The 23,608-nt window shown below is 41.6% G+C and overlaps 1 protein-coding gene across 2 annotated transcripts; it reads left to right on the top strand.

The window, feature by feature from the left end:
* The first annotated feature begins 552 nt into the window (after positions 1-552).
* Positions 553-20,631, top strand: RAD51C (RAD51 paralog C). Of its 2 annotated transcripts, XM_074923097.1 has the most exons (9): positions 553-716; positions 1,923-2,181; positions 2,418-2,584; positions 3,586-3,719; positions 6,490-6,621; positions 8,868-8,934; positions 12,504-12,564; positions 15,064-15,124; positions 18,807-20,621. In XM_074923097.1, exons 1-9 carry the CDS (start codon positions 599-601, stop codon positions 18,906-18,908), a joined length of 1,101 nt encoding a protein of 366 aa, XP_074779198.1. In that variant the 5' UTR covers positions 553-598; the 3' UTR covers positions 18,909-20,621. The 2 variants fall into 2 exon arrangements, with proteins under 2 accessions (XP_074779198.1, XP_074779199.1); XM_074923098.1 differs by lacking the exon at positions 15,064-15,124 and having other exon boundaries at positions 18,807-20,631.
* Positions 20,632-23,608: the final 2,977 nt, after the last annotated feature.

The raw sequence follows: 23,608 nt of genomic DNA, 5'->3' as shown, positions 1-23,608 counted from the left end.
GCAAAATGCCACAGCTCAAAGAACTTATTTTTGACTTCAAAACCTGCAGCAGCTGACACGATCAGTTATGGTGGTTTCCTCCAGATGAATCGCAAGACGGGCGGCGGCAGCAGCCTCACTGTGCCCTCTGAGCAAGGCCTGCCCCTCGGACTAGCCGATGAGGGGCTGTTGGCGGGCAAGGCCTGGCCCCGGGGAAACGCGGTCCCCGGGAGGAGATGGGAGAGGTGACAACTGGGGGGATGCCAGCAACACCCCTGGAGCCCGCCAGGCACGCAGGCCTCGCAAAGGCCTCTCTGGCTGCACGAAGACAGTGCCGGGCCAGCCCCGCTCCCGGGGCAGGGCTGCTCAGGCCCCTGCGGCCGTTTCTGGCCCCTTCCCCGCGGGTGACCGCCCCGGGCCCCGCCGCCTCACCCGCCTCAGGGCACGCGGCCGCGGCCTCGCGGCTCCGCAGCGTGGCGCATGCGCGGCCGCCTCCTCCCCTTCCCGCCTGAGGGCGGCGCGCGCGCGCGCGCCCGGGAGGGCGGGGCCAGCCCCGCGCGCAGGGGGCGGGGCCTGTCGCGGCCTAGGGCGGCCCGGAGGCGGCGGGGCCGCCGCCGTCATGCAGCGGGCGGTGGGCGGCCTCCCCCTGGCCCCCGCGCTGCGGGCCAGGCTCGTCGCCGCCGGCTTCCAGACGGCGCAGGAGCTGCTGGAGACCGGCCCCTGCGGGCTGAGCAAAGGTACCGGTGGGGCGTCCCCGCTGCCGGCTGCTCCGCGCCCCGGCGGCCCGTGTCGCTGCAGGCCGCTTCCCGGGGCATCCCCGCGGCGGGCAGGCCCCCCCCCCCGCCCCGCAGCCCTTCCCTACCGCGGAACTGTCGTAGTAGCTTCTTAGCGAGGATGGGGGCTGAGGGGGGTTCGCTTATTTAAGTGGCTAACGCCTGGGAAGCGGGGCGGGTGGGTGAGGCACCTGGTGTGCACTGGAGTGGCAGCTCCCCAGGGAAGGGTCACTGAGGCCTCAGGTGAGTCCAGAGAAATGGGCAAATGTTTCCTGCCTTTCACGTGTGCCTAAGCAAAGAAAAAAAAAACACCACCCCACAAACAAGCCAAAACGATTCTGATAAAAGAGCCTTCATATGCTGATAGATGCAAATAGGATACAAAAAAAGATAAACCAGGAGGATTCTGTCTCTCTCCTTCCTCTTTCCCCAACTGTATATGCTTTAAACAAAACAAACTTCCACCAAGCCAGAAGGTTGCCTTTTTCAAGAAGCTAAAATAGGAGTTGCACAGCCGTTGTAAGAAGTGTATCACAGTTTTGATTATCAGTAGTTTTATTATCTCCAATAATATGTGGTAATAGTTGTGCCTTGAAGATCCAGGTGAAGCAGCTGCATCCCGAGAGGGATGTGTGTATGCAGATAGACACACAGAGATGTTTGCAGGTATCTCTGCTACTCGGTCTGTGTTTCAGATCTGGAAATGATGCATAAGGTGCTCAGCCCTGCATCACCCTGAGAATTCAGAGTAAGATCTGTAGGTGTCACTGTCACTTACTAGTCTGCAACCTGACTGCTTTTTCAGGACCTTATTCGCTTCAGATGAAATTAATATGATAGCACAATCAGTGCAGAATGGGTGAGTTGCTCTGACAGATCTCATCCATGTAAATGAACAGCAGTTTTGATTTTTTTTTTTTTTTTTAATTTGCAGATAGCTTTCTGTCACCTGAATTCTAAATGCAGGGAGTCATTGCTCTGAGTTCTTTTGAAAATCACATTGTTAGTTCCAGAGATGTTTTGCCAGCATTATGGTAGAAGGATTAATATTTTTATGTTACCCTGCGGAATGATCAGGTTCTGTCAAACAAGTTAAATTATCTCTTCACACTTCACATAAATCACTGTTTATAAAAATAAGGTAGCGTTTCATGGTTTTGACTTTTGTAGAAATTGGGATCTCCAAAGAAGAGGCACTGGAAGCATTACAGGTTGTGAGGCAGGAATGTCATGGGGATGCAACAAGGACTGCTGGGGGATCAGGTGCCACCAGAAAGTGCACAGCCCTGGAACTTCTGGAAGAAGAGCAAGCCCAGGGCTTCATCATCACCTTTTGTTCAGCACTAGACAATATTCTGGGAGGTGGTGTGCAACTAACAAAAATCACCGAGATCTGTGGAGCGCCTGGTGTTGGGAAAACACAGCTATGGTATTTTATTTTGAGACTACTTTTGTGTGACTGAGAGTCACTTTTCTTTGTTTAGTTTAACTACTTAGACTGCATTTTTCTCGTTGTCATGACTCCAATTTCTGATTCTTCTACGACATTATAAATATAATCATGATAATGGCTGTACTGCTGTATTCCACAGCAGAAATGTCACTTTAGGGAGGGGAGAGCTTTGTGATGTAAATATTTATCTTTTTTTCTGTTTCCCGTGGCAGTATGCAGTTGGCGGTAGACGTGCAGATCCCAGAATGCTTTGGGGGCGTAGCGGGAGAAGCCGTGTTCATTGATACTGAAGGAAGTTTTATGGTAGACAGAGTAGTGGAGATTGCCACTGCCTGTGTGCAGCATTGCCAGCTTATTGCTGAAGCTCATCAAGAAGAAGGTACGCTGCTAAGTTGTTTCCTTCTGCCTAGCAGGCTAGGATTTGAGTGAAACCCGCGTCTCGTAGGCTGCAGTTTTACACTTTGGGGATTTCAGCAGCAGTGCTGTCTTCGGGAGTTCTTGCTGCCAGCATTTTATTTCCACCTGTATGTATCATACCCTGAACTGCCTCAGTATGTGAAGCCATGCTGCAGACTGAGCTGATCTACTTCAAGAATAATTATTTTTCCACATGATGATTTGTGGGGTTTTTTAGGTATGTGGGGGGTTTGGCTTTTTCTTTTTTTTTCTTTTTTTTTTTTTTTTTAGCACTTTAATGATTGAAAACCCAAACACAATTCTGTCAGCAAAACTGAGGGATAATGTGCTGTGACCCAGGGACAGGAAGAGCAGCTGGGGAAAGGGAAGAGGAATGGCAGAATTTCTTAAGGCAGTGTTGCTGCTGAAGCCCCATATTGTAAAACTGTAGCTGGAATTCAGCTCTTGCATAAGGTCAACATAGCCAGGTTGCATTTAATGAAGAGTTTTATTCTTTAGGCCATCAGTGTGTTGGGGATGCTGACATAACTTCTATGGTAACTCTTAGAGTAATTTTATGCAGCAAACTTCTGTTTGAACAGAGGTAAAAGGACAGCATCTTAAATGAGCTACTGCCTGGGCATGAAACAGTGGATGATTAATAGTTACTGTTGTCCTCTGGTGGTGTTCTGGCTTGAAAATTATTTACTGGAAAAGTTCTTTTTTCAGAAATAAATTTTTCATTTTTGGAGCACTCCCTTGGAGGCTCCGGTGTATCTATGTGCAAATGCTGAGATAGCATCTGCTCACCACTTTCTTGACTTTCAAGCCAGATGGAAGGTGTGTTCCTCACACTCTTTACCTTGACTGTTTCTGTTCCTGGGGGTTTTGCTGTTACTAGATGCAGAAGGCATAGTTTGGTAGAATGATGCAGTATGCTGGCAGACTTCTGACTCATTTACTCATCTATTTATTTGTTCTCAGATAATCTGAAAGCTTTGGAGACTTTCTCTCTTGAAAGTATCCTTTCTCACATATATTACTTCCGTTGCCGTGACTACGTAGAGCTTCTTGCACAGGTCTACCTCCTCCCAGACTTTCTTTCAGAGCATTCAAAGGTAAGGGTTACTGCAGACTTATCAGAAGGTATCAGTCATCTTCACACTAAAGATTTTCAAGGATGTTCATCTGTTACAGTAAGAGTAACATGAGTAACACCTTGGTACCTCATCAGCTTGGCAGTAATATATTGGCCGATGCCAGACTACGAATGTAAAGCTTGCTTGCTTTTTTTATTCCCATCCCAATTACTCTTGAGAGTAATTTGCTTTTGTTACCACTGCTGCCATCATCCCGAATCTCCACCTTGAGGCAAGGATACTGGATCTATGCTGCCACATGTTGTTACATGTCTATGAGCGCTGCGTTATGAATCATCACCGAACTGCTTTACAAGAGTCTCCAAGCCAGGCGTGTGTGTGATGCCCGTGATGCAGGGGCATCAGAAAGGCTTAGGGCCATTTGTTTTGTCCTAGAAGATCACTGAGGACCAGAAGCATCCTGGCACCATTTTGGCATCCAGAAAGTGACTCTTCTCCTTCTTTCCAACACATCTTCTGTTGCTACAAGCAACCAGAGCCTGCAGCTTGACTCTTGGGTGGACTACAGCCAAAAAGTTTCCTAGTACCTAGTGTCTTAGTGAAATGCTATTGTAGGGCAGATTTTCATCACCTCCCTTCCACATTTCTAGATTGTGCACAGCAGATCACTCCCTAATAGGATCTGGGGAAGGTGACTTGTGCCTCATTCTAACAGAGCACAAATCAGTATTCTTGAGTTAGGTTGTCTTTTGCGTATCACTCCAATTTTTGGAAGCTGCTATGTTCTTGAAAGCGCAGATGGAAGTCTTACTTTTGCTTAGCGTAGTCTGGTATTTCCCTTTCCCTGCCAGGTACTAACGGTGCCCTGTTGTGTTTGCTCTTGTGGAAAGTACATGGCTTCATTAGCACAGTTACATTGGGCTGCAGTTCTCTGGTACCATCTGTGCTGATTATCTGTGCTTGGCCTGGAGCCTGAAATACTGAAGGTTGCAGGAGAACCGTAAGACCTTCTGGTGATTCCTTGGACAGGCTATAAGTGATTTGACAGATTGCTTATTGCAGTCCAGTTCTCATTAAAATTAGTCTGATCCCTCTGTGCAGACCTGGAGCTGAGACTGGGACCACAGGAAACCTCCAGGTTTTAGGGGTTTTTTTGAGAGAGACATAGTCATAGAGAGTGTCATTTGGAAATATTAATTGGTTTGAGATCTTGTTAACAATATGAGAAAGAACAGTAATATGAAAAAGACCATGTTAGAAAATATTCTTGTCATAACAAACCTAATTCCTTAAGGTCTAGTAGAGACAAACTAACACGGGGAAGGCATGTGTCATCAAGCTTTCTCTGTATAGCCTACTCTTGAATACTTTAAGTCTACTTGTTTGCTCTTTTGTAATAAATGCAACTGGGAGAAAGCAAACTAAATTACATCTTACCTGGACATATTCATCCGATAGGCAAGTTACATAACTATATATATTCCTTTCTGGCATGAGTCATGTTTATACTGTTAAACTGATTGTTCTTAAAGTCAAAAAATTATGCATGAGGAAGATGTACAGGCTCACAGAAGAGAATTTGCAGGAAGGAGGAAAAATGAGAAAAGAGAACAATGTCTTCTTTTAATCCCGACTACTTAATCTTTCAAATTATGATTTATTTGTTTTCAGTTGGAGGCCCAGGGCTGTTTCACAAGGATGTTTGCTGCAGGCTTGTATGTTCCAGTCCCAAAGTGACTTCTCAGTAACGAGTTAAATCAATAATACAGAAAATCGGTTTTCTTGTGTTGTTTTCAGTTTGTTATCTTGTGCATTAATGCAGGAACTTGTAGATACCTAGGATTTGAGTGACATGTGAACATGCAGACGCTGTAAGACTATCCGTCTCCCTTCTGTATTTCAGACAAACTTGGGTCATCAAAACAGCTACAACAAATGAAGTTAGAATAAATCAAAATCCCAGACTAATGTTTGTATAGTGTCTTGAGGGTGATGAGCCAGCAGTGACATTGTGCTCTAGCTCCAGCTAATGATTGCAACAAAAGAAATAATTCACCAAAGCAAACACCTTCAGGCAAGATAGATACTCAGCTCCATTGCACAGTGTCTGGAATATCTTTGAGCAGCTCTTAAAAAATCCCTGTTTCTAAGATAGATCACTGATATGAACCTTAGAAGCAGATGAGTTACCTTAACAGTGACTACAGACAGCACGTATTCTAATTTTGGTTGGGATTTAATTTTTGAGGCAGAAAGTGAAATAAATTAGTGTTCATGGAGAGTTGATTGAAGTACAATTCTGATGTTTAACGATATTTTTTTCCCCCAGCTTCTCTTGTACAAGGCTTTAAGTCCATCTTTGTTATTTTGTATGCTGTGCCAGGTGCTGCAGGGATCAGTCAGCTAGCTGTAAGTGCGTGAGCTCTGAAACTGGGAACAGTCAGAAGGGCAGCTCTGTGCTGAGTTAACTAACGGGAGAGCTTAGTGCAGCATTTTGTTTAAAGTAGCGCAGCTATGGTCTGAGCTGGTATCTGTGCACAGTGCAGTACTGCTCTTAGCAAGCGTACTGCTGCGTTTGGAGCTGGAAGCTCTTTACCCTCCACTCTTGTGGGGTGCTGATTGTCTCCTGGAGAGAGAGGGAGACTGCCTGTGATGCAGTCCTGCACGTATGAGTGAGAAATAAAGGTTTGTCATCTATAAAACATTCCAGTGCACTTAGAAAGAGGTCTTACTGCTTTTTGTCATTTCTCTGTAGGATAGTAATGGTAGTTTTTCCTTCTGCATTTAGGTCCGGCTGGTGGTGGTTGATGGAATTGCGTTTCCTTTTCGCCATGACTTCGAGGACCTCTCGCTCCGAACAAGGCTTTTGAACGGTCTGGCACAACAGCTGATCATCATCGCAAACGATCATAAATCAGCGGTAAGGCTGTGGCAGGTTTAAATCACAAAAGATGCTACTTTGGAATAAATACATTGCAAAGAATTAAGCAGATGTCTGTAAACAGCAAAATAAAACTGCTAGAATGTCCTCTACATTAGTGCTTGCCAAGTTGGCTAGTAAATATAGATGGATCACACAGGCAAATCTGTTTAGGTGAAAAATTCCTAGACTTGCCAAAATAAGTAAAATTTTCATTAAAAGCATCCCATGGATCTTAATTAAATGGTAGGGTATCAATTTGTCATGCTGTTTCACATCATCTTCTTTAATGATTTAGTTGGACAAGGAATGCTCCTTTGGTGACTTCTACCTGCAAAGTGTGCACATTAAAACACATCAGAGTATTTAGCCGTTCCAACAAAACTTTCCACTCTTCGTTTAAAAATAAACGACAGCCTTAGTGGAGGAACCGTTCTTAGGGAGGAAAACCACTTTATCTGCTGGTTTGGCTTGCTCTTCTGGCATCCATGGAAACCCATAGCTTCCTTCCTGGGCATTGTTTCTACATCATTTACGCCAATATGGAGGCCAGCAAATCTGCAGCCACGTAGCCAGCAGATGGCACTCAGAAGCTACATCTGTTCCAGAAGTTGTTTTGGCAAGTTTTTTACAGCACAGAAAAGCATTGTTCAGGAATTGGAGCTTAAACAGTCTCAAAATGGTGCTTGTGCCTGTAACTGTTTCCAGGTGACTCGCAACCTTGTCACCCACAACTCTCTTGTTCAGTTGGCTTTTGTTCCCAATGGCTAAAAATAAGCCTCCCCTTGTGTTTCCTCTGATAGCTGCAGAAGGGAAGGAGTGCAGCCCTACATTCCGCCAGGGTTAGGCGGTTGGCCTTGCTGCTCAGAACATTCCCTCTCTCTCACCCTGCCATCAATTGTGAAGCTTCTTCCTGCTGCTGTGGGTACCAAGGGAGATGAATGTTCTATGACTGCTGGATTTGCAGAGCCTCCAGTTTGCTGAGCACTTTCGCTCATAAATTTGGGACCTGGTGTCCTTGAACGAGAGCAGATGTCATCATATAGTCTTTCTACCTGTGGTCAAGGGAAACGTGTGTAACTTATTTCCATTGAACAAGTGAGCGGTTTGGTACAAACGCTTGCTAAAAAAGCCATCAGTCACAGAGCTTCAGCAATCGTTTAGCTCAGGGTGGCCCTCTCGTTGGGTTTTGAGTTAGTTCCATGTAGTTCCAAGCAGTCTAAATTCACCTTGTGTGCCAGAGATGCCTGTTGGGCAGCAAAGCCAGGCAGCCTGAATGCTCTAGTGTAAGTTCCTCTGGTTTCTAAAGGTGAATTCAGGGGGTTGTGCTAGGATGTCCAGAGCAGCCCTTCTCCAGCAGTGAGATGGGGAGCCTGCCTGGGGCTGTTACAGTCCATATGCGATGAGTTACCTCTCTCAGATAAGCAGTGTATGTCTTGAGGCTTTCGGCTCTGTAAATGCCCTGCATGCTCAGTGGAACTGCCTGCTCTCGCACACTTTTCTAACTGTTCAAGCAAGAATCATACGAGTACGTCAAACAATGAAAACCCCTAGGGCTTAAGATAGGTACAATTTTTTATTTTTCATTTTTAATGAACTTTGCAATTAATATTCCTGGCTCTTTTCTGTCTCACCCACCCCCTCTTCTACCAGGGATCTAACCTAGACTGTCTGTGAACCTCCTACGAGTGATTCGTGCTGCGAAAACACTCCCCCGCTCTGTCTGTTCACTTTCATTCTGCTTTGTATTGTACCCACTTGCGCATTTTTAGACTACAAGGTGCAGATATTCTGTTAATCACTAGGCTTATGCATGTTTTGAGCAGCACCACCAAGTTCATTTATGCCACAGTGACTGAAATCTATCTCTGTAAAGAGGGCTGGTACAAGTCATGTGCATCTGAATACAGATCCAAACAGTATTTAGTACAAATACAGTGGAATGTATGAGTTGTGTAGAGTTGGCATTCCTTGAGAAGGGAGAAATTTAGGTTGAAAGAAATCTACCTTCCGTGCAAACTGAAAATATATTTTGCAGCGTTGTCTTATTTTGTTTTGACTATTGAGAAAAGATGAGGCACCTCTACAGTTTTTTCTTGTTAAACACGGAAGCTTCATTGCAGTTGGCAAGAATTTTGCCTGAGTAACTAGTTTATTGCTAAGCTTTTTGAAAAATCCCTCTTTCCTCCCATGAGTATGCTTCTTTTCTGGAGATTTTCTTGTTTGCTTCTGTTTTCCTCTTTTAGGTAGTTCTGACAAACCAAATGACAACAAGGATTGGACAAAGCCAGTCCACATTGGTACCTGCTTTAGGTAGGTGTTTAGCTTGTGAGTTGAAAACTGATTCAATCTTCAAATATATGACTTCCTTTCTTTTGACATCACGTACAAATAAAATGAAATTGTATGCTGAATTTCTGCAGTGTAGCAGAATCCATGGTGAAAATATTAGACCCATCTGGAACTGCTAGCGTTGTGGAACTCTACAGCAATGCTTATCTATGTCAGCATTGTGGTTATAATTAGCAACTATCAAATTTTATTCTAAACTCAAACATGATGTGCAGATTAGAATCCTGGTTAGATTTTTAAAAAGCGATTACAAATATTTTTAAAAGTCACAACATTTTTAGATGGCAGAAACACACAGTTTGAGAGCGTTGGTGGATTTTTTTTTTTTTTTTTCCTTTTTAAACCAAAATTTTTAATACTAAACTTGATATTAGATCTATCAGTATTCCTTAAGATGACTGAATCACCCTTTATGGGGAAGCACTAAGAACTCTCTGCGTAAGTAGGTTTCGAGACGTGCAGCTAATGTATTGCAGCCTTCCCCTGAGGATCTTGGGCTGTGGAGTTACCTCTGTTCCAGCTGCAGCTGTGTCAGCTAAGGAGGCCACTACCCCTCCTGGAGGTCACTGCCTCATCCTATATGCTGGCTGAGCTGTTTATGTGATTGTCTCCCAATCCATTTCTGCCCAAAGTGGGCCAGGTAAGCTGGAGCTATTTAAATAATAAGCAAACCTCTGATAAATCATATAATTTAGACTGAAATTGGCTAGTGAATGTCATCAAAAAATGTTGGGGTGGACCTGGGGGCAGTAAATCTCTAGCAGGAATGTGGTGATGAACAGGTTAAAGCACTAAGAGAAGAACACAGCTTAATGGTTCCACACCTCGAACTGTGCTGCAGTTTTGTAAATTCCCTGAGAATCATTCACTGCCTTTGCAAAACAGTTGAAATTGTTTATTTTGCTATTACACTTGAACACATACCATTAATTATTTGCAAAGTCATTTCATATTTGCTGCATAGCTGGAACTCTCTACCCATTGCTCTCTACAGTTACGATGTAGAGAGAAGTTCTGTGTGGGAACCCCAACTACAGCCTGCCCATAGGGAGTTTGTTTTTTACAGGTTGCTCCATTTTGTCCTGTCCCGAGACTCTTCATGAGTCTTCATGCAGACTCTTCTGCTGCGGTCACAGGGGAAAATAGAACAGTTCTTCTGAAGCAGAGATTTTGTCAAATTAGGAAGAAGCTCAGCATTTAAATCTCTTTTTGGGTTGTAACTTTGTATTATGATGGGCTTAAAGGGCACAAATTCTCTGTCCACAGCTTCAGTTCCTTTTGAACTAAGTAATGATTCCCTTGTTCTGGAGGGGGGGAGAAGGGGACAGTACAAAGGCAAAGATGTTCTCGGTGTCTGTACGGGCATTGAACCATTTGGCACAGATATGAGATAAAATGAACAAATGCAAACCATCTCCTTTGAGAATGTGAAGAATGCGGAATTTTGACCTGTGCATGCAGATAGAGACCCAGCTTCCAGTATCTGACCCCTTTTGTTGTTTTTGCCTCTTGCTCTCTGATGTATTATTTTTGGCAGCCTTTCTGGCTACAAACTCAATTAAAGCTAATAGATTCTGTCTTTTTTCAATAGCCAGTGTTGTTTGAGAGCTCTTGTGTTTATTGAGTCATAGGGACAGTGAAGAATGTGAAGACATTCAGAGTAGGTTATAATTCAAAGATATCATTTATTTTCTTGTGCATATTTTCTTTTACAAACATTTCATTTGACATAACCTCTTATCGACCATAAACCGATGGCGACTCTCACCAGAATGTGTGTGTAACAGCAGAGGACTGTTAAACTGAGCAGTGTACTCTTGCAAAAATGAAACTTTGTACCAGTTGGTAAAATTTTTAAGCTAAGACATACATTGCCCTCATCCTACACAGCAATATCTCAAGTTGAGCATTTCACAATGGTACAAAGATGTTTTCCCTTTGATGGAATCTATTCCATAGACTCAGTGCAAGTGTCGAGCTGGTGGATTACAAGGTGCTTTTTACGACCCACTCTGAGGGAATCCTATTTCAACAGCCTCCTCCTAAAGACTAAAGAACCTCCATGGTTGGTTGTAGCCAAAGAAACTATTGGGGGAGGATGCAGCAGCAACCCCCCAAGTAAAATCAATCCTATTGCGTCCCCTAAATAGGTTTTTTCCCCTGTTGATTGCTAAGCTGCAGAAACAGCCTTTTCTAAGATTTCAGAAGAGCATTAATCTCTAAACCCTTATTCAGCTTCTTAGCAGAAGGGAATTTCTTAATTATGGGGAAAAAAAAAAAAAGCACAGATGCTGCAAGGTATTAAGTCAAGAGCTTTATGAAGGGGACAGCTTCTTTCCCACTAGTGATAGCTAAGCTGGGTGTTCCTAGACATTTCTACTGGATATATTTAGAAAGGAGGTCAAATATTAATCTAAAGCCAGTTTAATTCAGAAATATCTCTTTTTACAGTAGCATTTTTCTCTCATATTCAATACAGTTGGAAACATTCTGGTGTGGAATCTGTACCCATTATAAAATGTGTTTTGATCTCTGACTCGGAACTGTATCCGATAGCCAAAATCTTTAATCTCAATTTAGATATAGTGGAGCGCAGTCTGGCAAGATGCCTAGAGGGTCTAGGTCTCCATTACAGCTGAATCATTTGTTTTCTTTGTGCTATAACAAATACCAGAGCACACGAGGCATGCGGGGCTGGTGACATGATGGAGACCAGCACGTGATTCAGAAGTTACTGGGCTGTGTGGAGGTGAATAGGAGAGGCTTCCAGCAGCACTTAACCAAAATGGCTGGTTTAAAATGCCATCCATCTTCGGGCTATTGACTGTCTCCTGGGATAAACAGAGGAAAACACCCAATAAAACTGCCTATAAATTGACTGATCCTGTGGTCAGGTGTGAACTGAAACAGTAGGACTGTTTCCCTTGAAATAGGATAATGATCCAAGCTTCTCTCTCTCCTCCACAACCCCCCCGCCCTTTGCTTTTGGTTGTGTTCTTCTGCGTTTTGCTGTCAGAAGCAGAAGACTGCTTCAGGGGCCCTTAATACTTTAATAATCGTTGACTTTCTCCCAAAGCTTGTATCCCAAAGGGAGTGATGTTTGCTCATAATTATGCCTGAGAGACAGAGTATCACAGTTTTGAAGTAGGATTTAGACATACTCACTAGACTTCTTCAGTAGTAATTAGAAAAATCTTTTCTTCATGGTGCCTCTGTTTTCAAGATTTGTCTAGAACCTGTCCTTTATTAGGTGTATAGCTAAAATCTTTCTACATATATGGAAGTATTGCATCAAGCTTTCTATAAAACACACTGTGAGTACAGAGGTTGTTCCTTGTCTCAGTATATTTGATAAACTAGTTGTGAAATCCTTGCACATATGAAGATGATGTGATTCATTACTGCAAGAAAGGTGTATATATTTTAATCATGGGGGTTTTTTGGAAGACTGGTCTAATTTCAGTTCAGTTTACTGATGCTGCTGCTGTTATAGGAGATAAATAAAATGGCCTGTCATTTTGTTCACCCAGGAGAAAGCTGGGGACATGCTGCTACTGTCCGTTTAATCTTTCACTGGGACAACAGTCAGAGGTAAGTGAAAATGTAGGCCAGGAAGGTACTGACAAATGGGACATTTGAGAATCTTTTTCAGACTGGCCCTAATGGCCAGGCAGGGATTTGAATTTGACTTTTGGCCTTGGTCTGTCCCGTCCCAGGCTACCAGGGCTCAGGAAGAGCTTTCTGGTTCAGCCTAAGATGGTGTGGGCTGAACTGTCATGCCCCTCCTCACCATGGTCAACTTGCTGCAGTGCTGTGCTCAGATACAACCATTTAGGATCTGGTGGCTAAGTAGAAAGATTTTTTTTTTTTTCCACTATGTGCATTTTGCAGGCAGGCAGTTGACTTTCTTTATTTCAGTCTTTTAGGCCCCAGTCAGTCCAAAGCCAAAGATGCCAAGGCAGGTTTTCCACCTAGGTAGTGATTCTCAGGACAGACTATAGGACTACTGGCCTCTGCGCCTCAGTGGGAGCCGTTGGACCTTTCTGTTTTTGAATGCAGCAGGGTGGTTCTCCAAAACCAGACAGCTATGCAGATACCAAGTTGCAGTGACCTGCAGAGAGCGAGCTGCATTTACTCCCAGTGCAGAGCTGACATGTGGAGGGTGATTTTAGAAGCCCAAAGAAGTGAGGATGACCCTTGTAAAACCAGTATGAAGTTCTGTCTGTTGCAGTGAGATCTTTTCTAGAAGTTTCCTGGTTCTTTTTGCTCCTCTTCACTATACTGCAAGCTCACTTCTCTTTCCTGGGCAGTTAAATTTGTCTTGTGTATATATCACAATGCAGCAACTTGAGATTAAGAAACCTTTCAATTCCCTAATCTTTTGCAAACAGCGAACAAAAATGCTGCTGGAATGTTGTTGTGCATAGTTTTGCTTGTCAAACTTGAAAGAAAAATGCAGCTCCACACATTCTTGTGGAGTTTTGTTTTTTAAATTCTAAGTTTGAAGGCAATGCAGAACGATTACAGCAGGCTGTTTAATTTGGAATTAAATTAACATCACTGATTAGTTAACAGCCTTTATAAGACAGAAGTTGCATCAACATAATGATTGCAGAGTGAAGAAAAGTTAATTTTATATATCAAAAGTAAAGAGCTTTTTTCTTCTGCAACACAGCTAGGAAGGTTGGGGATACAAGGTTCCAGAAAGCAAGCCAAAGACAGACAAATATGTTTTATTTTCTGTTCTAAATACGCAGCTAATATGGAGCAGGGCCTGCAGAAGCATAGCAACTCCTATTGTAAAAAGCAAAAATAGCTAGATTCTGTTGCATTTTTATACAAACTACCTATACCTGATGATCCATCGTGGGTTTGTTCTTGGTTTTTATATTAGGTTATTGAGGCACAAAGATGACCGTTTGAGAATCCATTTGCCTTCCCCCCCCAATTGTGCTTTGGCCAAATGTGATACCTGTCTCCTTTCTCTCTACTACTGAAAATGTCAGAGCTTAATTATAAGGGTTCTCATTGCTGTGAGGAAAGATCCTGTTGAGTCAGAGGCATGCAGCAGAGCTCTAGCTGAGAGCTTGTAAAAGTATGGCTTCTGCAAGCTTCAAATTTGGGCTATTTTGTAAAGTATAACCCACCACTTCAATGTTCTGAGGAATTCCCTGTGTAGCTAATATGAAGTGGCAGTGTTCCTCGGGCTGTAATTACGTGCTCTCTAATAGAATGACACCTCAGGGAGGAAAAAAAAAAACCACAAATAATTAACAGGATCTTTGGCAGGGTGTCTTGATACAGAGAGCAGAACACTTTCTATATTGGCTTTAGGTAAGTGTAAGTTTTGGGAAGGTGGGCATGGTGCAGACTAGCAGCCCTGGGACTGATTGAAAAATCCCTTTCTTTTGAGCTGCTTTACAATCTTCTCTCTATATTATGCAAGTGTATTACTGGGCTAGGTGCTGCATAAGCACAAATCAGGATGGATTGCTTTGAGTCTAAATGCACAAAATCAAGCAAGTGTTAGAGGAGAAATACAAGAGAAATGATTTTCTCAAGGTTATGCTGTATGTCAGTGGCAAGGTCAGGCTTAGAAATAGAACATCTTATTCTCATTCTCCATCCACTAGGTTATATTGACAGGCTTGTGAAATCTCTAGAAAAAACCTCCCCAAGAAGTATTTGAATTCTTGAGGGTATCTCCTGATGTTGAGAGGTCAGTGAACAAATGATTGCTTAATGGAGTAGGAGAGAGTTGTGCTCAACACCTTTTTTGTTTGCATTTTAAGAAAGTGGCATTTGGAATTAATTCGTAATGAACATTGTTCCAAAAATGTGATCAAATATAGTGATGAAACAAGGCTAATTAATCATTCGTTCTTTTTACTAGGTCTATAATGTATTTGAGCTGGCAAGTCATGTAAGGATGGGAAATAAAACAAAGTTTAAATGAGCTATATGAAAATACATACATAAGAATGCCAGTGGTCACCCAGCCCATGATTGTGGGAAAACTTGGGTGTGGTCATTTTGGAATTTTTCTTACTGTATTCACTAATCATAATTATCTGTTTTTTGTTTAACTAGGTTGGCAACATTGTACAAATCACCGAGTCAGAAGGAGTCAACCATACCATATCACATTACAGTTAGTATTTCTTTTGGGATGGAGATACAGAGATGGGAGCAAATTTTTGGCTGTAAAGGAATTTTTAGACACAGACAAACCTGAGAACGATATTTGCTTTCTTAGTGTTACCTTTCAGCTGCTTTCTGAAGGTAACCAGTAATACTGGGATGTCGCCAGGTTTACGAATATTTTGCACCTTTTCTCTTTAGAAAAATGACCCAGCTTGTTGGTTCTCTTAGAGTTAAAACATTTTGATTTCCAGATCAAATTTACAGGCAGCCTGTCCCCATCTGTTCTTGTGCTAGTACTGCTTATTTTATCTGCCCTTGATGTTAACTTTTGGCCTGAGTGCAATTACAGAGAGCAGTCATGCACCCTCTGAGCCTTCATTCTGGGAGACTTGAACAAGCCAAGCTGTTTTCTCCCTTGTTGGGTAGGTCATTGTTTCCCGAGTGGCTCTTCTCTGCATCTGCTCCAGTTGAGTTTATCTTTTTAGGACAAGGGTGACCAGAATCATACATGGTATTGCAGAGGTCTCACCCATGCTTTGTGCCATATATATATTTACACATCCCTGCTTTAAGTGCCTTGCCTGGTATAACCTAGGTTGTATTTATCTCTTCCATAGCTCCATCCTACCGGTGACCCTATGACCAGCCAATACATGGAGGTTTTTCTCTTCTGTCCCTATCATATGAGGAACTTCCAGCTTATGGCTGGAGTCCTTACTCATGCCTAGTTAAATCCTGTGATTATTTTCTTTTGTGGAGTGCTTAGATACATATTAATGAGAAAACATACTGTCTAAGCTGTATTTAGGTTTTAAAAAAAGCCCACCACTCGACTCTTAGATCTTCAAATGTCAGATACATAGGTACATGCCATAACTATTTGCTGTGTGTCCTCATGGAAACACGTTGCCATAGCATTTTCTGCAGATACTAATGCTGCCATAAGATGAGATCTTCAAACTATTGAACAGAAATCAGGGTTTTTTGCACTCCTGAGTGTATTCACCTGGATAGAAGAAATACTACAGATCCGTATATTCTTAGTTCTGTAAAGACTGGAAGGGTAAGTGGGACTACATCCCAAGGTTGTTTAGATCATGTGATGTGAGTATGCAGCCCTTTCTCTCCAGCTGACAAACAGATGGATTTTATCTTAAGACCGTTTAATTGCCTTTTCCTTTCAGTTTTATATGCATTATAAAACAGCTATGCTCTCTTCTTCTGTGTGAATGCAGAAGTCTTGAAATCTTGAAATACAGTTGAGAGTGTATCGTAACCAAAGATTAGTTAAAACTTAAGATTATCCCTGTGTTTTTTCCCTTAATCCTGTTGAGCTGCTTCAGCATATGGTTTCTGTAAGTAAAAAATGTATTATCCCTGTTTCTTTCATGAAATTGAGGTCTGATGGTAACAGTCTGCTGTAATCATTTCTCATTCCCATCTCCGTAGTTAAACTGGAAGATGTAAATACGTGTTCAATGTTTCCAAATCTGATATAGCACATCTATCTATAACCAGCATACAAAAAAAGATAATTAAAAAAATAAATTCTTCAAGCCTAGATCCTCAAAGATGATTAGGCTTATGCAAATGAGATACTTTGGTAGCAATGACAAACTGGCTGTTCAGCGCCTGTAGGCCGGTGGAAAAGCGTGTAATTTAGTGACAGAGCTTTAGGTTTTTTTCCAGCTGTGACCTTTCAAGCATATTGGCAAGTCAGTCACCACTTTGAGCAAGTGTGGAAGCTGTGGAGCACCCAGCAAATGAAAGAGAGTTTGTTTCACAGGCTGATAAGGATTCATTCTTAAATGCAGAGTACAGAAATGTAAATCGATTTATGCAGGAGGGAGTAAGTAGATCATCTGATTCACCTAAATTTCCCCTGTAATGTGACCTGATTATTTTACCGTGAAAGACAGAGACCCAGGACCTATCTTCTGGGTAGGAATTGTCAGTATTTCCCTGAAGTGTGGAGAGTCTGCCAGACCAGCATTGAGAATACTGCTCAAGTAGTAAAGCCATCTACCTTTGTCAGTCTTGATGCAGTCTGCGTTTGTAGACACCAGAAGATGTTAAAAGAGCAGTTCAAAATGACCAGAGACTCTGAGCTTTGTAGGTCCTTGGTTCCATTAGCCACATTCTCGCCATCTAAAAACCACCAATAAGCTTCAGAAATATACACAAAATTCTTGTATTTTTGAGGTGCTGTGCCCAGAAGGTACATGCCTTTAAATGCAAAACATCCATAGTAAGCAGCCTACTTTATCGTGTTCTGGCCTTTATAACCATTGGAATGCTTTCACTGGGAGGCTAGCATGCTGGATTAAGTGGATTCTTGGCTACAGATCCACCTTTGTGCCTAAGGGAAATGGCAGAGATTAGATGCAAGCAGCAGTGAAACACTAAACTTGAAGATTCCCCATTACGCTATTTAGAATAACACTTGAGTTGCTTATAATAGCAGAGGGACTGCACAGATTCTGCCCTTGTGGAACCTCTTGCTGTTTGTTCCTTTAAAATCATAGGCTGTGTGAGGTGAGGCGTTTAGAAATAGGAATACAGAGATGAGAAATTTAAGCTAAACATTTTGATTGGGTTTGGCTTTGTTTTGGACTGATCTTGGTGTGGGACACACTGGCATTTTAGAAAAGTCACATGTCTGATAGTAATTCTACCTGCTTTTCACACTGCACCAACCTAAAATGTCAGCTTTCCTGAACTGCTCTCATCCCCACATTGCCTCTCTGTGAGCATTTAGGATCCCCAAAGCAATTTCTTTTTCTGATTAACCCCTTTTCCTCTGTAAGTCTGCACTGCATTGAGAGTATTCACTGAGCTGTCAGCAGTGCTCCCTGCACAGCATTTGTCTGGAGATGGGAAGACAGTTGCAGCTTCCCATATCAGCTCAGTTTCTCCATCTGCATTGATAACATGTTTAACTAACTGATTTTCTAGATCTTTCATATTGTAAAATCTTTTAAAATCATTAAATTGTGAGCTAAGGTAACAGAAAATACAAATGGCACTAAGCCAAATAGATCACTTTAAGCTCTCTCCTGAGTAGCGGCATCTAGTTTTCACTTGTACATTTAGTTTTTGGCAGTTAAAGGTTCTTATCCCATTGTGTCCTATAAATTACTGTGCTGGGACAGTCTTTGCAGTCTAGAAACTGATTCAGAAATGCTGTTCTCTTAAAACGTCTCACTGATGTTTGCAGTTCGTTAAGTAGATGCATGAAACAAAAATACCCTAGGTTTTAGAAATTCAGTTTTGTTTCTGAAAATGACTGAGGCAATTAATCCAGTCATCTCCTTGCTTCTGTGGGAGCCTGAATAAGGGCCGAAGGATTAGGCTTTTAGTTTATTTAAATAGGCAACATAAGTTAATTTACAGAAAAAGCAGTGCTTCACAGCCATAGGGGTTATTAGTGGTAAAATGAAAATGATAGCCTGGTTGGTGAAAAAAAAAAAAAAAATCTTTAAAAAATAAAATGAGGAGACAGAGTTACTAGTTGGCATGTGTGGTTGAAAAGCTTGCAGATCTGACCTTAGCGTGGTCTATAAACGTTCCATGGCTGCTCATCTAAAATAAATGACAGCATCATACCTTATTCTGATCTTCTGGGAACTAGTTACTCATGCTTTATATCCACAGAAGTGTTACCGCATGATTTTGCTTATATGTTACAGTCTCATGGCTTCCGAGATGTGCAGCCTCCAGCTGTCACTCAAAATGCAGAAGATACTGAAATGAACCCTCGCAAGCGGCCACGGAGAGAGGAGGAAAAGTAATAGCGATTCAGAAGTTGAATGTTAAAAAAAAGTGTGCTACGTGAGAACAGTTGCATACAGAACATGCAACCAAAGGTAGCCTGAGAGACTCTGCCTTAAATTCCTGCTCTGGACATTATTTTAACATTAGGACTGCAATATGCAAATTTATGTTTGATGAAAATCCTTTGTGTGTGGCTTAGTTTTATAATAAAAATCTGTATTTTCTATAACAAGAGGCTTCAGGTTTTTGGGGGGAGATGGGGAGAATACAACTACTTCTTTGGGTAAAACAACAATGAAATGTGAGCATCTAATACAGTGCATTTAATGACACAGGTCTCGACCACTCATCAGCTTTTGCATGTATCTGAATTTTAACAAGGTTTCGTGCAGCAGTCTGCTCACATGCCTCAGACCAGGGCAGAAGGCAGTGGAGCTGCTGATGGATGCTTTAAGATAAATACAAGCCCAAATGCTATGCCAGATGGGGGCATTAGCCCTTACCTGCTGCAAAGTCCTTGATCAAGGACAATCAAAGCACTGTTTTGAACTTCTCATTTATCTTGTAGTGGTAACAATAGAGATGAAAGACTAGGTCTGAAGGACAAAAGATTTAATCCAGCATGGTAATTTTATGTTCCTATCTTAGTAAGTAAGAATATTTTACCATCACTCAAGCTTGAACCAAACTGCTGCATAGCCCTTAGCTTCCGTGTTCTTTTACCACAGCATTCAGAATGAAGATTCTGTAATCAGGATCTGTTTTGTTCGTGGCTTTAATGAAGAGGAAATCCAGGCTTCTTAGACACCAGCAATATATTAGCAGCTCCAGAATCTGAACGAAATGAAAGAATGAATGTACACTGAAAATACAGCAGGGATTTGTCCTCTTTTTATTAAGAGAAAACAAGTCGATAAGATTATTAGAGGAGAAGAAAGGTACTGCAGTGCAAAGCAGTAATTACTTCAATTATGAGAAGTGTTTGTCTGTACACATGCACACATATAACTCCTTTCTGGCATAGAGCTTGATAATGTTATAGCTGAGGAAGCTCAGGCAGCAGGCTAAATGGAGAATTCAAGTTGTGGGAGTCACTATCTTTAATTTTTAATTTAGTAACACTAAACTAACTCCCTTTGCCTTGAAACAAAATTCAGTGCTGAATCTGAGTCACAAAACCTCTCTATTCAAAAAGCTGCAAAAAAAGAAAAAAAAAGAAGTGGCAGCGATTTTTGGATCATTAGAGTGTTTAGATGTAAATTACATAATAAAATATTAAAAGGAAAAGTATTCAATTGCCATGCAGCAAACTGGGCTGTGTCAGGATTTAAAAACTGAGTCAGGGGAAAGCTCTCAAGCAAGAATGACATAGAAGAAAGGCAGAGGGATTTGTGACTCAGACAAACATTTCAACGCAGGAGACACAGGCAAACAAAAGGATCCTACTGCATGTGATGTCAGCAAGCAAATGCTCCGTTTGGGAATAATAGCTTCCTACGTATTGCAGTGCAGGAGGAGGGGGGAGCTAGCACAGTACACATGCCTACGTAGCCACAAGGAAAAACCATCCATTAAGAATGTTGTAGCAATATTTTGAGAAGCGCTGCTGGTTAGTAGTGATAGCTGCTATCTAACATGTCTGATATTTATGGAAAAATCCATTTCTCTCTGTTTATTGTGTTCTGATTTAATATCCTCGACACGTTCTATGTGTGAGGAGAGTAAGGACATGTCTCCAATATACTATTAATTTCAGCTGACTGTGGGTTTTTATTTTGTTTGTAGTAGAGCAGCATCCAGAAGCCCCAGCTGAGATGCTGATCCTGTTATACCAAGATAAATTGTTTTGTCTGAGTAAATGTTAGAACTTCCAGTATTCCAGGTGTCATTATCAAAATAAAAAAGTTGTGTGGTTATTGGCTAGCAGTGGGAGTTACAAAACATCCAAAGGAAGCACTGGAGGTTCTCTATGCTGGGATTTAAATTTTTTTTTCATATTGAAGCTATTACAAAAATCAGCTCTGCAGACCAGAACTAGAGAGAAGGATCTGTTGGCGGAGACAAAATTAGATTAAATGAGCCAGATTTCGTTCTCATCTGCTGGAGACAAGGAAGCTGTTCCAGGCTTAGAATTGCGTATATAGAAAGAATTTGACCGTTGCCTCACCAATAAATCTTCCATGGCAAGTTGATATTTTCTTACATGTGCCTGGAATTCTCTTGCATTTCACAGCATCACTGCACAACAGTGAGTGACATGAGAGAATTTTATGACTGCACAAAACAGTAAGATTCTGACTAGATAACATCACAGCACTGAATCAAAAATAAATATAGGTTGGTTGATTCGCTGCTTAAGTCCCAGTTTTCTGAAAGCCAAGAGCTTTAACGATCATGCTGAGTTTAGAATTATTCCATTTTGTAGGGATGACATTTACTTGTGGTGTAGGAACCTACTTCGTCACCACAACAAGAACACAGTATCTACCACAGGGCTTGGCAACAGGAAAACATTGTGGTCACAGTGTACTTCTTCTCAAGCCCAGAATCCTGCTTTGAAACTCTTTAGCTTGGACAGGGAAAATAACAAATTTTTTTTTTCCCTGATTTTATGTGTTCTGCACCTTTTCCATTATGAAACACTGAGAAACCAACTAGCTTCCAACCCGACTAAATTTAAGAAAACACAGAGAAGAAATAGCTTAACCGAAGGTAAGAAGGTGTAGCCAAGGTTCAGGTTATGCAATCAAACAGTCTGGTATTGAAGTCAATTACAAACTGGTTGACTAATGCGGAAGGAGATTCAGCTGCTAACCCAAATGTTGAATACAGTGCTGAGAAAAGTACGTTTAAAATATAACATCTATTTTTCTGTTGAACGTCAGTTAGTCTGCCTTTAGTTATTTTGGGGGACTAAACTTAGATTTGTTCTGAAGTATTTCATGGACTAATGACAAAGGTGAAATCCTTACCGCCCGCTTTTTTAACTCCACCCTTTTTCTGAACAAAAGAAAATATGTAAGTTGAAAGGACGAGTCATTGTGTCACAGCTTCTCAGAAGAGATTGTCTGAGCATTACCATGCTCGGGATCATAATTATTTAGAAAGGCATATTAAGCTGCATTATACTGGTTTAACACATGCTAATTCTATAGGAAATATATTTGATTCAGTTTTGAAGTATGGTTTGATGCTTTTTTTGTCCTAAGACAGAGTACCTTGAGGGAAACTGAGTAAATAGTGCACTTACATTGCAGTAACACAAATATTATGACAGAGTACATAAAGGAAATAATACTTCTTTTTACAGGATGAGAGCCAGGGAAGTTAAGCTGTGGTTTTTGAACCAGTTCAAACACAACGGCGCTGCGAAGGGTGGGCACGCAGGAGCCTGGCTGTAGGGGAACATGAGCCCTCGGCTCTCAGGGCCACGGAGCAGCTGCCCAGCCCTCCTCCGCACCAGTGCCCCTGACTGGAGGCACCAGTGCCCGCTGCCAGGCTTCCCTCTGCCTGGCTCCCCAGGCTGCGGACGTACTCCGTGTCTTGTGGCTTCTAGCCATGGAGTCGTTTTGGATGATTAAGGTCGAGAGAGTTGGCTTCCCTTGGCTAGTGCAAGACTGCTGCATTAATGTTCTGTGCTGAAGAATGAAATCACCGGGAACTGGCCCCCTTCCCAGTACTGAATTTCACCCACAAATGCACCCACTGTTAAACTGTAAGCTACTGTCTTGCTTCCTACAAGCAAGAAAGATTCGCATAATATGCACTATTTATCAGCGAGCCTAAGCTCTACACAGTTTTAACTATATCTGTAGAAATAATAAAAGGTATTAAAAACAATATTTTGATCGCTATACAAGCAGTAAAAATATTAGCTTACCTTCTGAAAGGATGCATAGAAAGTATGTATTTCACTAAGTCATTCTTCAAGAATTATAGCTAATACTGTTCATTTTATTACAAGAATTACTTGCCCTTAATTTAAATGGAGCCAGACAAGCATCAGGATATTTAAAAAAAAAAAAAAAAAATCACATTTCAGTTTCAAACAATGAGGAAGGGGAATGTTTAAATATAAACTATCAAGCAATGTGCACAGGAAAATAAAAAGGAAACTCTATAGACCTCAATAAATGCTTCTAATTGGATCTGGATGCTTTTCTCAAAGCTTCCAAACATGCTGTTTGAATTCTTGCTCACTTTGGTATCTCACATCACGTTATTTGGGAGTTTTAATTCTATGAGATGTGTACCTCTAATACTCTACTTTATTTAGTGTGAAACACTGCCATTTTAGCAACACAGCTACACTTATTTAGTGATTCTTTTCATATTATATATGTTGCTAAAATAAAATGGTTTGGCCTATAGAACACATCTCCTTAGCATGAAAATTATGCCTATTAAGTAGAGCATGTCAATATGAGACTCTAACATAATTTGTAACACCTTTTTTTACTACATAAGCTTACCACACATTTGACTGTAAAGGTTATGGAACACATCACATAAATATATCTCTAAAAGTCATTTATTCATTATTCTGTATAATTAGCACAAATTTCTGTGGCTAAATCATAGAATTTGAGACTGTTCGAAGAAGTTAGTATCAGCTGCAGACAGACTTTAAAGTCTGTGAATCCTACCATTCTATTTTATCTGTACTCTTATAGCACATATATTACAGTAATAATGGCCAGAGACTGGGCACAACAGT

This window comes from Athene noctua, chromosome 19 (genome assembly GCF_965140245.1).
Source record: "Athene noctua chromosome 19, bAthNoc1.hap1.1, whole genome shotgun sequence".
Taxonomy (NCBI): Eukaryota; Metazoa; Chordata; class Aves; order Strigiformes; family Strigidae; genus Athene; species Athene noctua.
The sequence above is the reverse complement of the archived record's forward strand: the minus strand, read 5'-3'. Positions and strand labels throughout refer to the sequence as shown.

Bases quoted from the DNA above. Each gene is read 5' to 3' on its own strand.
- RAD51C (XM_074923097.1), top strand. From the start codon at position 599: ATGCAGCGGGCGGTGGGCGGCCTCCCCCTGGCCCCCGCGCTGCGGGCC. The intron at 2,182-2,417 runs GTATTTTATTTT...TTCCCGTGGCAG, and splicing joins GTTGGGAAAACACAGCTATG to TATGCAGTTGGCGGTAGACG. The intron at 2,585-3,585 runs GTACGCTGCTAA...ATTTGTTCTCAG, and splicing joins TGAAGCTCATCAAGAAGAAG to ATAATCTGAAAGCTTTGGAG.